Genomic DNA, 15,457 nt, shown 5'->3' with positions numbered 1-15,457 from the left:
CCCACTTTCATGTTGTTGTTGTTGTTGCTGTTGTTTAGTAGTTAAAAGTGAACAACCGTGACGTCCAATCACAGAACAGATCAGGTTTAAGAGTTTCTCAAACCGACTGGAACTGGGGAAGACTTGTTTCTCGTAACATTCACCTCAGTACAGGAACAATTGCTGTGGTGCGGCACTTGATATTTCTTTGTGGGATGAAATTGTCTTGTTGTGGTGGTGATGCATATTGTATGTAACAAAAAAGATCTTAGTCACAGTAAGAATTCATACGTGAAAAAGACACTTTCGACAGAAATTAATGAACTAAAGCGACCCTGTTTGCGTACTTCCTTATGTTCCAGTGGGATTTTAAGAAGGAGATATTTGTTACCCATAAAAGAACTTTTATTCCAACATCTTATCTGGAATGTGTGTAAACTTGTGGTTATGACTTGAGAATGGCAACATACAGGCCTTTTGTTTCCTAACTTTTAACTTTTCCAGGTAATAGCCACCGTGACGGTGGGGGATGCTGACTGACTCACGGCCATATGAGTAACATGAGTCGTGATTTTCGTTGGATAATCCCTTTAGGATTGAGAGGAGCTACTGTACAGCTCACAGCCCTGGCTCTGAGTTCTGTATCGCACAGCACTGCCTGCTGGTGAAATGTATGAACTGCATCTGACGATGACATGAACGGTCTGAAATTCTGTAACATCACCAAGTGTGGCTCACACGTGCTTATGTGCATGTCTTGTACCAGGGGTGTCATTTCCAGGAGGGTTAGGGGGGTTATGACCCTCCCAATAATCAGACCCAACCAATACCCCCCCCCCCCCCAATAAAATTATGAATTAACTTGCATAAATAGGCTGTTGATTTTCTTTACTCATTTCAGGTATTACCAGCAAAATAGTTGCATGTTTAATCATCTGGGAATTTACCCAGATTTATTTATTTATCTAGACAGGGATCTTGACCTTTGATCTTTTAGTAATTTTTATACTATGTAACCTCAAGTTGTAATATAAAATGAATGGAGAGGGGGTTCCAGTCAATGTTAGCCTCTCTCTCTCTCTCTCTCTCTCTCTCTCTCTCTCTCTCTCTCTCTCTCTCTCTCTCTCTCTCTCTGGAGTTTGAATGACTTTGGATGAGAGACTCCCCACCCACCCATTCTCTGAAGTTTGAATGAGTTTGGATGAGAGACTCGCCGCCCCCCTCCCCCACCCCTTTTTTTCTCTTCCCCCATCACTTCTCCGTCGCTCCTCCTTACACACACCCCCAAACCTTCCCTCCTATTAAATCAACACGCCAATCTGTTGCCCGGTAAAAGGGGTTTGGGAGCCGCAGGAGCCATAAAGGAGGGTCCACACACACAGACATACTCGCACACATGCACACACACCCGTCTGGAAGGAATTAGACAGCTGAAACAGCGGCAGAGAGACTTCTGTGCGCTCTGTGTAACCTGGATGCTCGGAGGAAACTCTAGAAAAACTTACCTTAACGCCCCTTAAGACAGGAAGAATACAAAAAAAGCTCTGGCTCATATTTTATTGTTTGCTGAAACTTTTTTGTTTTTTTTAAAAAACTTTTGAATGTGACTGAAGCTGCCAAAGTTGATGCTTTATCTTAATTTTTTTTTCCGTTTTATTAAGAATGAATGAAACAGGCGTTGATGGAGAAGAATATTTATCATATTTTTATAGTCTATGTTTTATTTATACTTTTTTATATGAATGATGCCAAAGCTGACTGATATGATGTTTGGTTTTGGACACCAGAGATGCAAGTGACTTGGAAAGGCTGCAGACAAACCGTTAGAAGTTAGAGAAGACAAGCAATCCCGGTTGTCTTTTTGAAGCATCCAAACTGAGCACACATACAAAGGACTGGCACGACTTTTTTTATTATTCTTTTTCCCCCTTTAAAAAACAAACAAACAAACAAACAAAAATAGGCTTATGAGGACCATTTTAAGCGGATTCATGAGAGTCGTCGCTGCTCAAGCTCTGTGTCTACTTTTTTCCTCTGTGGATCGGGACCAGAGTCCCAGAAGTTAGACGCATCCTTTCTCAGGAGGAATCAGAGGACAACAGCTGCTTCAAGGTAGGTGGCCGGTGATCATTTTACCAAATATTTTACCACAAGCCACTAAATCATTCATAAAGTGGTTTAGAACATAATTACGCGCAATCAGTTTTCGTGTGCGCGTGTGTGTGAACGTGATGATGCGCCAACTCTCTAGCAAAGTGCATGCATAGAGCTTTTTTTTTTTCACGAGTTTGTTCAGCGTGTTTGCTCCACAAAGTGAGTGATGCTAAAAGTTGGGAGCCACAGCAAGAAGTGCTGAAACTCAGTTTGTGTTTCATTTCATGCTATAACACTACAAAATACAGGTGTAAAAGGTTTAATATACTAAGCTTTTATCTTCTGATCAGTCAAATTAATGACTAGTCTTTGTTGTAAGAGTGATGCTAGCCTGAATATAACTACACTGTGACGTTATCGGTCACACGTCATTCGTTGAGATTTTTAAGCCAATGAGAAGACTGAATGGGGACTGTTTCAGCGTGGCTTGTGGTAGGGGCGCGTAATTTGACGCCCAGTGTGGAGGACTAACATTTGCATGCGTGTGAATAGCTTCTTGACCAGCCTTCAGCTTTTGGACAAGTTAGCCTTTGTTGATATCCGTGTTCTGTAAAAAGTGGTAGCAGGCACATGCCTTGCTGAAAAGTTTTGCAGTTTATTCATAACCTCCTAACTTTGAACTTAAACAAAACCAGAAAAGCTCATGTGAGATATCACGTGGTCCATGCACCTAAGTTCTGAGCATTGTTGTCCCCTTGCACACCCATCACACGCGCACATATACACAAATGCTAATGAACATCTGTCACACTCTCCTTGACATAGTCTCTTTCTCCATCCACCTACTGAGTGTGCACAGACCGCTGTTGGGTCCCACTGTGTTGCCCACACACCATGTGTGAGTAAGTGGACAAATATTACAGCTATTTATCCAAAATGTAGAACTTTTCAACCCACAAGCAGAATCTCCTTGCTGACTTGGATTATCTATTTATTTTATTGATTTTACTTTGCATTGTGCTGCTCTCACAATGCACCCTAACTCTGTGGTGATATCCTGCATATTTACTTGTAAGAAGAGATGATCAAGTGTGTCCAGTGTGAAAAAATACTTCCAGGATGACTTGTGGATTAAACTTTTTGCGCAGTACTTTATTAGCAGGGAAACTGTAAACTTCAAATAAATGCTCACTGCTCATTTGCTGTAGATTTGGAGCATATGTGGACCTTGTGCCCATGTCAGCATGTATTCAACCTAATACCCATGTGGTGTTCCTAATCTCAGTCCTCCAGGGAATTTCTTTGCTGAGTGCAGGACTCGGTTCCCAATGAGAAAGACAATACGACTTTAGTGCTATTAAATGAAATACTCTGTGAATGTCACAGTTGTCCACTATAATGACAAAGAAGTTTTTAAAACCTTTTTGATGTCTGAGTTGCATCAGTGCTCCAGCATGCACTCCCACACAGCACAAAGAGCATTTTACTATTTAAGAGAAGAAGACTTTCCATGGCTGGCCTCCATTAAGGCACACAACAAGTCTCACGTGCCATTACTTCTCCCAGCAAGGGTCTTTTAGTGTAAAGAGCCATGGGGCTGGCAGGGTACAACTGTTGATCTTAGAGGCGCAGCCCCTCCCGAGCCGTACCACTTAGCTCATCTACTCTGTGTTAATACCAGTTTTTTTCCAGGTTCCTTCAGTATACTAACAGTAAAGCAGCACTGCAGCCAGCCAGTAAAAGTGAAAATTTGGATGTCAGTTAGATTCTCACTACCTCACGCTGAGTCACACAGAGTAGGTTTGATGCCAAATCTAATTCATATATCCAGCAGTTAGAGTGTACCATAAAGTAACAAAGGCCCCTTACAAAGCAAACCGGGCAGGAGCAGCTCACAAAGTGGCTCTTGTTAATGTTATTTATATTTTCTGTATATCTTCTGGAAAGATGAGAGTGACAAACTGACAAAACGTTTCATGGAAATCTTAGTGTGATTCTTTCTTCCTTTTTTCCCCTTAATAATTATAAAGTTCTTTTTAATTATCTTCTACTTGAGTGTGATTATGAGCCTCTGTTATCTTTTAGCCACACTGGGCTGTGGTTTTAAAGAGTGCTATTAATAGAATTTTCCATCCCATGGAGGTGAAGACATTTATTTAAGGGTACTGCTGATGGATCGATGTCTATTATCAATCTGATAAGGGAACTGCTGGATCGTTGGATGATACAGAGAAACAGGTTGTGTTTGTAAAAGAAGAGCTTTCAATGATTTTTTGCATTTTTTTTCACACAAAGAAATAGCTTAAGAAGGAGGAATTCCATACTCAACCTCATCTCACTTTGGTCTCTTGGAGTCTGCCACAGTGATGTAAGTCCCGTGCCTCAGCTGGCAGTGAATGCATCCAAGTACAGCACCACGCCTTCAATGTCCTGGCCCCACCCCATTTTCAGTGTGTGCCACCCATTCATCTCTGAGCAGCTTCATCCCAACTTCACCTCCTCCCCTTTTCTTCCTACTACATGGATGAATCAAGGTGGAAAAAAGACACGCCTAAATACCAAACGGCATAGTCTGGCTTTGAAACAGAGAACACATTTACCTCAGTGTTGTATTAAATCATGTATATAACAACATCTGTTGGTGTAACAGTGTAATGAGATGCTAATTGCGTGATGAAGAAACAGTTGCAGTCTAGAAGATGCTTTAACCTTTTGCTGCTTTTCAGTTATGGCCCCATCACACCTGATTCTGCCCCCAGAAAGAGCGAAGAGAAAAGGAGCCTTGTCACTAAATTAACATAGTAAATAGACATGGAGCAGCAGCCCAGCCTTGAATGTGTCAAGTACGTCTAGCCAAAGACTGCAGCCAATTCTCAAGTCTCTCCCCGCCGCTTCCACTCTTTTGCCTCATCAGCTTCTCGGGAAGATGTGACCCTTTGCTGCATGCTGCTATGTCTGTCATGAGAGCCAGCTCCACGTTTAATGTTTAATTTTACAATCCCCCGTGGCCTTTTCTAACCCTGCAAAGTTCTTAAACACACACTGACAACCTAGTGTATATATAAAATCATTATCTGTGATGCATATCTCTCCATTTGTACATGCGTGTTTTTTTTTATTCTTGGAAATTGTCAAAGCACATGAGATTTCAAAGGTGTGTATTACCTCAGCAGGTCTGGTTTTTTATACTAAACTGATATAAAATGTACTATTATTTTTTCAATGGATCCAGAGACTCCTCACAAAAACCCCAAATACCATTAATCTGTCTTTATTAGCTCATACTTATCTGGGCTTCATTGAACATTGTCATGAAAAATACCATGAAAACTGTTCAAATCCTTAACTGTGATTCAGGTCTAAATTATACCAGCCACAAGTGTCAGCTTGGGCCCCCAGCATATAATGTTTGATTTGTTATAAGTACTTATCCAGCCAGAGCTGCTGATTTGTGAATGTTACACTTCCAGCAGTGACTGCTGAGATGTAAAGATGTGAGCTTTATGTTATCTCAGCTCCACACAGACCAGCAGGCTGTCTTTCTTTGGCTCCACTTCACTGTTATACTCTGGGCAGTACACACAGTAATTACATACACACTTGTGCAAACTCACACAGATATGTAGTTTTAGTGTATGAAGACACACACACACACACATACACACACAGAGTCTATCAGAGTCTTGCGTTTCTATCAGAGGTCTTGAGCTGGAACCCTGCTGAAAGAGCTTCAACTGCTCTCATGTGAGTTAAGTCAAGGCATCTCTTTCTGCAGACAGCCTGCATACACACTCATATTCTTACACACACACACATATGCCTCATGCTGTGTATATACACACACAAACACGCACACATATGCCATACATTGTGACATTAGTGATAGATTTGCACATAGGTACATATGGCATTCACATTAAGCAGCCTGTTCTTCATATCTAAAAGCTCTCCCTGATGTAACACGCATGCAATTTATTATAACATGTGGTGATTTTAAGATATTCATTATATTTGAAAACCAAAATGTGTCCCATATTTTATTGCGCACAAGTAGCACTCATATTTTAATTGGTGATTGAGATTTATTGTCGGTTCTTTGTGGCCAAAAGAATGAACAGAATGAAAATATGCAGTATTGTGCAGAAGTCTTGAGCCACTCCCTTGTTTCTATGATATGCAAAGGAAATGTGAAATTGGAGCAGTGATTTATTGAAACATGCAAAAGTGTGAATGGAAATACAGTATGTACAGTATGTAAAGCAAAAACAAAGTTTGTACAACTCGAAAGTCAGTATTTGGTACGACCACCTTCAACACAGCCTGAACTCTCTTAGACAAGCTTTCTTGTAATTTCTTTAAGTAGTCTTCAGGAATATTTCTCCAGGCTTCTTATAGGACATTTAAAGCTCTTCTTTGGATGTTGGCTTCCTTTTGTTCCATTCTCTGTCAGGATGATCCCACACTGCTTGAATAATGTTGCGGTCCAGGCTCTGGGGAGGTCAATCCATGACTGATTCCATTGTGTGGTTTTCTATCTAGATATTCTTTTACTGCATTGTTTGTTTGAGATTGTTGTCAGGCTAAAAAATGAAGCCAATCAGACACGTTCCAGATGGTACTGCATGGTAGATCAAAATCTGATTGTACTTTTCTGTGTTCACATTTTCATCAATTTTGACAAGATCCCAAACACCACTGCCTTAAATGCAGTCCCAAACCATAACAGAGCCTCCCCCGTGTTTTGGGTGTTGTGCATCTGTACTACTTCCTCCATACATATCAATGCATAATTTAAACCAAAAATGACTGGAATTATCACTCCATGAGTGTAATCTGGCATACATCAGCCTTTTCTTCCGTTTTACCTTCCTTAAGAATGACTTCTTGACAGCCAACCCTTCCACTGAGGCTTCAGATTTGTCTCTCAGGTCCTGTGTCAGGAATTTGTTGTAGGTAGTTTTCTAGCTCTGCCAATTCTTCTTTTGCCCTTCATTCAGTTTCCTCAAATGTTTTAAGGGCACACTGCACACCAGGCAGTCAATAGCTCATCATCATCTTGTTCCTGTAAAAATTTTATTATGTAATACTATTATCACTGTCAACCTGTGTTGTGTTTGCAGGTTTCATAGATTCCGCTAAACAAATCAGAAGAAAAGCATTCACACTGGTCAATAAACACTCTCTCTTGTTAGGTGCCTTTTTGATCGATTCAGAGGTCAGTGTTTATTGTTTTAATGTACAGGTCTAAATACTTGGCTAAAAATGAGTGAAAAAGCAGCCAATGTCCAAACAGAAGCATTACAAGACCTTAAGAAGCCCTGAAGAACTGTTGCTCAAGACCACTTTAAAAAGTATGAGATGTTAAAGAAATTACAAGGTCTGGATCATTGAAAGAAAGAATTTAGAGGTGGCTCAAGACTTTTGCGCAATATTGTAAACATGTCAAACCAATTAAATGCAATGTTTTTTTTCTTGGCATTGCAAGTAACTTGACTCTATGTGTAGCAATGTACCTTCTGTATTCGGTGAACTCCTATCATCCCTCTGAGCACCAGCAGATCAACAAATTCACTTATTTACAAAGTCTGTGCAATGTTTGCACATGGTGTTTCCTTGACTTTTCCTGCAGGGAAACTTTGATGTTCACATTTGATTTACTCAGTGGCTCCACCTGAAAAAATTATTGGATGGATTTCCATCAGAATGTGTGCATGTAGTGAGCACGTTTTGAACAAAATAAACCATAGTATAGTGAGCCCTGAATTTTAGTCTAATATTGTCATGAGGTCAGGATTTTGATTTAGCATACTGTAGCATATTAATATGCTGTTTCATTCAGAAGCAGAGGAAGATGCAGGCACAGTCTCTCATTCCTGTTACAGCTAAATAGTTCAGCGCCTTGCTCATTTGTACTGTAAGAACACTTAGAGTAACGGGAAGGCAAGACACTCATTGATTTTCCTAAATCATATTTTCAAAATAACAAACTCACAAACACAATGAGATTTCCCTGTCACTACTTTTTTGTTTGTTTTTTTTTTTTTTACTGTTGCTGTAATCCCAAACAAATCCACGTGTCTCAGTTTAAAAGAACAGCCAGATGCACTTTTTCCAAGGACCCAGTTTTTTTGGGTCAACTTAATCTATCCATTAATTTATGTAGTCATCGCTTCATTTATCTACTAACTCACCATGTACATCCATGCAAGACTCAACATTACTGCAATGTTATCTCTGAGAGAGAGCCCGTGGGAGTTTCACTCAAGAGACTGTTAATAACGTCAGAGTGAGACTGCTCAAGCTTCCAGCCCAAGGTCACCACAGGGCTGGCCACGCATACACACATGTACAGCAAAAAGGACATAATGGCGATGTTCTAACCCTCAAGTGCCAAGATGTAACAACAAACAGAAAGCTGGAGTGATATCATCTTCATGTGTTAATGACACCCTCCGCTTGCATAGATAAATGCTCTGGACAAACACATGAAGATACGCGTGCTCACCAACCAACGTGACATCATTTACATCATCCATATGTGGATGACATCTCCACTGTTACAGATACTGCTCTGATTAAAAAGGCTTTATCTCAATAAGAACGGGCCAGAGTTTGGCCTCACTTTAAGTCTGCAGTTAATCTGTCTGCAGCCTGAGCTAACTGTCAACCCGACCTCTGCGCTGCACTACACACCCAAAATGGTGTATAAGATCCTGCAAAGACCAGATCATTGTAGCCAGCAGCAATGGTTGCATTACTGTGGACTTGACGTTTTCCCACATCACATTTACATGCCATGAGCCTAGCCTGTCGATGATGGATTTAATATCCTAGTTTTGATTTTTACTTTCATTCCAAACATTAAATCAGAGCAAACAGATTGTATCATTAAAGTGCAGATCATTAACAGAAAGTCAAGGAGGAGCAAACACTGACGACGGTTCCTGTCCTTGTTATCTTCAGTGGTTCAATCAAGTTCATTTTGTTTTCTCCCAAAGCCCAGTTGATGAAATGTACATTTGTCAGTCATGATGTACTTTTAAGCTGACAATGAAGTGCCCCAAAACGTTGTGTTTTGTTGCTGCACTCATGCTTACTCCTAATCAGTGGTTGAGTTCAAACAAAGGTAAGACATGGATACAGGGCTTATAAAGCATTATAGACATTCTCACACAAGCTGAAAGAGGCCAAAATTTAAATTTGTTCAATTACACAAACACACACATGCAGTGGTACAATAAGCTTTTATATGTGCATTTTGGTGTATATCTGTGCATGTCAGGGGTCTTGTAAAAGATGGCCTGACGTTAAAACCTTTGCCACATGCCAGAGGAGGTCCGCTACACTGATTGTGGCTTTCTCGTCCAACAGTCAAATGAACAAAGCATTATGTCTGAGCCAAAGTGTGTGTTTGTGTGTATTCTTCTCCATGAACACAACCTCTCTCTCCCTGCTTCTGCTACTCCCTCACTGTCTTTTACTTTCATTTTCCTAATGTCTCTCAAGATGCATCTGCTTTTCAGCTAGTTTAACCAATTTTCTTAACCAACTTTCTTCACTTTCTCTCTTAAAGATTCTCCATGCTATCTTCGCTTTCTCTGTGTATATATTTTTTTCTTTCTCTCCTTTAGTCGTCCCCTCCCTTCATCTGTCATGTGTTTAGGTGTGGTCCCAAGAACTCTCTCCAGTTCACAAACATCACTCGGCCTTGTATACGCTTCTTTTGATCATTTTATTGTTGTTCTGACTTGTTTCCCTTGACTTGATTAAATGTACATGTACAAAATGCGTGATATCGCAAAATATTTTTGGTCACTCAATGAACAAAATGGCGCTAAATGCGTCTAAATCCTAGATGAAAAGTTTATCCCACAAGAGGGAGCCCTACTGAAGGTCAGCATACTTTGACCTTCATAATGTCAAAGGTCTTTTCTCTCTTTCTCTCTGTTTAACAGAAGTCATTTCCCTGCAATGCTCTCTACACAAAGATTCAGAGAGAGAGAAGCACGCGTGCAGCAATAGAAGTCTCTTGTCTTCTTCTTCCCATAAAGATATAAACAGATGACATCACAGGGTGGTCCGCTCTCTGCGTTGAGTCAAAATGAGCCACGCTGAGTGGGTCTCCGTTGGTCTGCCAAACAGATGGCGGTAGCAACATAATGAGGGTTGGAAACAAACTTCAGGAGTTTGTGCAAGAGGATGCAGATGCAAAAGCATCCTCTTGCACAAACGCCTCTCTTAAAAATATTGAATATTCATGTTCTAGGTCAGAGTTTGTCATACTTGGTCTTTGACCTTTGCAATGTGTCTCCAAAATACTGTGGAAACCAATAATTTTCATTATAGGCTACCCCACCACCACGACCAACATTTAGCATGTGCTTAGACCTTGATGGTTGGCAGAGGCAGCCAACTTGTTGGTTAATTAGGTCAAGAAATCTTGTAACGTGTGGCCACCCACACTAAAAGAGAGTTGGAACAATCGGCTACTCACAACTGTCTGGCATTTAGGGGGATTTGGGGAAGGGGAGGAGGTAGGGAGAGGGATGGGGCATAAAAAAGGAGAAAGCTTACAGCAGTCTGTACCTGGTTTTGTTGTGTCAAAACATAAAAGCTTTAGTGAAAAGTACAGTGAAAATGGTTCCAACACTCTTGTTTAAGTGATTGTATTCACTTTAACCTCCTACGACCTGCCGTCCACATATGTGGACATCACATTTTCGGTTATTTAGACCAAAATACTCAATTTTGCTCTACAACGGCCTGATATCCACTTACGAGGACATTATACTGCTACTGTTCTATCAAAATTTTAAACAAATATCCTCATATGTGGCTCTCATTTTTCTTACAAGCAAAAATTAGGTAAAAAAAATCTGGTAATTCTTTGTTTTTACATTCATCAGGACCTAATCATCCCAAAAATCAAAGAGAAATTAAAAATGCATGCCGTGGAAGAGTTCGGGTCTTAGGAGGTTAAGAAGGTCATTTACTTGGACCAATTGAGTATAAAAGGTTACAAATGTTTCACTGTGAGTTGCTGTCAATCATAGTAACATTTTCTGCACCACTGTTACTACATGTAACCCTTTTGTTTTTGTCCACAGATGAAGTGTAAAAGAGGCCTCACTTACCTGAGGATATTTGGGACCACCATGTTCGGCGTGTCTCTCCTGGTGGGCATCTCGACAGCCTATATCATGGGCTACCAATTTTTCACTACAGCTCAAAATCACCTATCTTTTGGGCTGTATGGTGCCATTTTGGTTGTTCACCTTATTATCCAGACCCTCTTTGCACTCCTAGAACACCGTAACATGCGGCGCTCCTTAGAAACACCAATTAAACTGAACAAGTCCTTGGCATTGTGCATCGCTGCATATCAGGAGGATGAAAACTACCTAAGAAAATGCCTTGTGTCAGTGAAGAGGCTGACATATCCTGGTATCAAAGTTATCATGGTGATCGATGGAAATTCAGACGACGACTTGTACATGATGGAGATTTTTAAGGAGGTCATGGGATCGGACAGATCAGCCACGTACGTGTGGAGGAGTAATTATCACAGCAGAGGACCCGAGGAGACAGATGAGAGCTACGCTGAGAGCCTTCAGCAGGTGTCCAGGGTTGTGCTGAACAGCAAATGTGTGTGCATCATGCAGAAGTGGGGAGGGAAGAGAGAGGTCATGTATACAGCCTTCAAAGCACTGGGAAGGAGCGTGGATTATGTGCAGGTAAGTAGTTAAATCGCTTAAAATCAGTTAATGCAGGTAATGTGGAAGAACAATAGCCCCTTAAATAAAAAAATAATGAAATAAATTAGAAGATTAAAAATACTGTACAACAGGTGTAATATTACTTTGTGCCTGTGTGTGTCTTTGTAGATTTGCACGCATGCACACACAGAGCTGACATCTGAAGGACATAGTGAAGAAAGAGAAAATGTAAGCTACTGTGGGAGATGCAAACTAGGCAAACATAAGCTGATGATAGAGTGAAAGGGAATAGAACGAGAGATGGCTGGAAAGAGAGGAGGGGAGGCTATGCCAAGCCAAATATGGGGTCCACAAAGAGTCTTTTGTTTTGCTTTTTAGCATGTGCACCGTGTTGTGAAGTGTGGCGTGAAGGAGGGCAGCAGTAGCTGATGTCTAAGTGTAATAACAGATCTTTTTCGCAGGGCGTTACGTCATCTACAAATCTGTATCAAAGAAAGGTTAGAAAGGTTAGCATGTGTTTGTCTCCTGTTCAGAAAAATTAAAAACAATCAAAGGTTATATTTGAGTAACACAGACCTAAGGACTAAAAGCCTGATAGCTTTAGGAAAACTAAATTCAATAGTGTGTTTGGCTAGCGACAGTATGTTGGTGTGGCTTAAAAAATAAACAGTGGCTAAAGACATTAACTGCTTGGTAAAGCAATATCCTGCAGGCACTGACTGTTAAACGTGTCATGGGCTCTTGTGGAGCTGTATAGTACTGTCATATTCAGGAGCATAAAAGTAATTAAAAATAAATGGAACCTTTCTCAGTTCAAAATACAAAGAGGTTTTGATCCTCCAGACTTACTTTGTCTTGTATTAGCAGTAGCTAACAATGGCAAATGTTAGCTATCATATCATACTTAATGAGAGCTTGTATTACTGTCATATGATATGTAACCACATTGTGGTGTCATATAATTCAGCCACAATAACAACCTTTCAAACTGTGTTTACCTAAAGAATAAAAATTACTTGAAGGGTGGTGAGGTCACATGGGTTGAACCAACGCTGATGACTTCACACCTTTTCCTGAATCTGCTTGTTAATGCTAAACAGTGCATGAAAGCTACTTTCCAATGAAAGTGTTTTTCTTTCCATGACTAAATGATTGCGTTTAAAGTACACAGAATATTTTGTGCGGGCATGCTCTGTCAAGACTTTCTCTGTTTTGTTACCAGACGCTCAGTCTATGGCTTTAATGACGTTTCAGCATTTTTAGTTAGTTTTGCAATTCCACAGATCTGTTGTTATTACGTTTGAAAAGCAGATACCTCAGGCTAATTCAAAAACTCTTGTGTCTTCAGACTTAAGCACAAGTAACAGTTCTTTGTCCAAAATGCCGAGTATCATTATGTCATTTTCTTCTGTGATGTTCAGTTGTTAGTTCTACAAAAAGCATTGTGATCAAAGAGTAAGGCTCAACTGATGCTTAATTTATGTAACAGCATCAAAATGATTCAAACGGGTCTGTATAACAAAGAAGGGGACTTTGAGAATATGAACTCAGAGCTATAATGCTGTCTAACACCTGCAGCTGGCTTCAGCCTGCCAAAAATCATTTACTTCACAAAAAGTTCAATAGACCTTACTGCTGCACTGCCAGCAGTCATGCCAATACTTTTCAACCTTAGAAACAGGAGGGACAATGTTTCATGCCTTTTCACTTTCATCAGGCTCTGCCTTTAACAGATGTATTTTGTTAAAAAGGACTGGGCTCTAGGTTTGTTTTCATCACCTGATTTTGTTGGTCAGGAAAATTACCATTTATAGAAGAAAATAGGGAGAGCAGAAGAACAACATTAGAGCTATAGTGGGTGGTGAACAGAGTTGAAAGCAGCCCCTCTGGTCTTGGCTGGCGGAGATTATAAAGTGGCCATATTGAGCATTTATGTGTTTTGTTGGATGCATGATATCTTTTTTTTGTGTGTCATTATGTAAATTTTTTTTTTGATTTCACAAAAATTTCTTTTGTATATCGAAATTTTGTTCCGATTGTCCAAGCAAATTTTTTTCAGCAAGAAAGGGTTTTTTCCCTCTCTTTGGGGAGTTTAGGTCAATTTGACATCTGTTATGTTTTGCAGAATTAAGCTGAACAAAGAAGACATCTGGAACTATGTTGAAGAAAATCTAAATAAATGTATCCTGTGTTGCTAAAACACAGTTAATTTCTTGATTAACTTGTGTTTTTATGTAGGTGTGTGACTCTGACACCATGCTGGACCCAGCATCATCAGTGGAGATGGTTAAGGTTTTGGAGGAAGACCCTATGGTGGGAGGAGTTGGAGGAGATGTACAGGTAGTTTTCTTAAAAGTTCTGTGAAATCTGAATCTTCTACATCAAACATACAAATTAGGATGTTGTGCTTTAAACTTCATACTTTTTGTCTCTGCTTGTCAACCTACCTGTAGATCCTAAATAAATATGAGTCGTGGATCTCCTTCCTGAGCAGTGTTCGGTACTGGATGGCTTTCAACATTGAGCGGGCTTGCCAGTCCTACTTCGGCTGCGTTCAATGCATTAGCGGGCCTTTAGGAATGTACCGGAACTCTCTCCTGCATGAGTTTCTTGAGGACTGGTACAATCAGACCTTCATGGGATCCCACTGCAGTTTTGGGGACGACCGTCATCTCACGAACAGAGTTCTCAGCCTCGGGTATGCAACAAAATACACTGCACGGTCAAAGTGCCTTACAGAGACACCAATTACATATCTGCGGTGGCTCAATCAACAGACACGATGGAGCAAGTCATATTTCAGAGAATGGCTGTACAACTCCATGTGGTTCCACAAACACCATCTCTGGATGACTTATGAGGCTGTGATCACTGGCTTCTTCCCATTTTTCCTCATCGCCACAGCGATCCAACTCTTTTACCAAGGAAGGCTCTGGAATATTTTTTTGTTTCTACTCATTGTGCAAGCAGTGGCGCTGATTAAGTCATCATTTGCCAGCTGCCTCAGAGGTAACATTGTCATGGTGTTCATGTCATTTTATTCTGTACTGTATATGTCAAGCCTGTTGCCAGCGAAAATGTTTGCAATAGCAACAATCAACAAGTCTGGATGGGGGACTTCTGGGAGGAAAACAATCGTGGTGAACTTTATCGGTCTGATTCCAATATCAGTATGGTTCACTATCCTTTTCATTGGAATTTTATACACAGTAGTACAACAGACTAGAAAACCCTTCCCCGACTCAGAAAAGATTGTTTTGATAATAGGGGCAGTGGTCTATGCAAGTTACTGGGTTATACTGTTGACATTATATACAGTGCTCATAAATAAATGTGGGAAAAGGAAGAAGGAAACACACTATGATATGGTGCTGGATGTGTGACTTACAGACTACAATCATGATTTCCCAATGAAACCGGGGGTTTCTCTCACACATCATCTTGTTGTTATACAAATGTATTTTAGCTGTAGAGCAGCTCTGGAGGCAAAGTGAGGTCAACTAAAATGGACAAAGAAATAGAAATATTTTCTAGACTAAATGCCAGTGGCTGTGACCATAGCATCCAGGATCCTTGTACATCCTCAAGCTAGCCATTTGACATACTCAAATAAGGTTTAGCTGAAGATCAATTGGTTTAGGCTGATTGGCTAATTTGGATAACTCAGA

General features: G+C 40.4%; 1 protein-coding gene across 1 annotated transcript; it reads left to right on the top strand.

Moving 5' to 3' along the window:
• Nucleotides 1-5,808: 5,808 nt before the first annotated feature.
• On the top strand, nucleotides 5,809-15,172 carry has2 (hyaluronan synthase 2). The gene is made up of 4 exons (XM_085365139.1): nucleotides 5,809-5,817; nucleotides 11,181-11,807; nucleotides 14,028-14,129; nucleotides 14,243-15,172. The coding sequence occupies exons 2-4, from the start codon at nucleotides 11,181-11,183 to the stop codon at nucleotides 15,170-15,172; spliced, it is 1,659 nt and encodes a 552-aa protein (XP_085221265.1). The 5' UTR covers nucleotides 5,809-5,817.
• Nucleotides 15,173-15,457: the final 285 nt, after the last annotated feature.

Source organism: Diplotaxodon limnothrissa, linkage group LG11 (genome assembly GCF_057381915.1).
Source record: "Diplotaxodon limnothrissa isolate DT_005_m linkage group LG11, D_limnothrissa_male_GT1.1, whole genome shotgun sequence".
Classification (NCBI taxonomy): Eukaryota; Metazoa; Chordata; class Actinopteri; order Cichliformes; family Cichlidae; genus Diplotaxodon; species Diplotaxodon limnothrissa.
This window is presented reverse-complemented; position numbering and strand designations above follow the sequence as displayed.

What these genes read in the sequence shown, in the direction of transcription:
- has2 (XM_085365139.1), top strand. Translation starts at nt 11,181, where the DNA reads ATGAAGTGTAAAAGAGGCCTCACTTACCTGAGGATATTTGGGACCACC. An exon ending in GGAGCGTGGATTATGTGCAG is followed by an intron (nt 11,808 to 14,027) that starts GTAAGTAGTTAA and finishes GTTTTTATGTAG; the next exon opens with GTGTGTGACTCTGACACCAT. An exon ending in GAGTTGGAGGAGATGTACAG is followed by an intron (nt 14,130 to 14,242) that starts GTAGTTTTCTTA and finishes ACCTACCTGTAG; the next exon opens with ATCCTAAATAAATATGAGTC.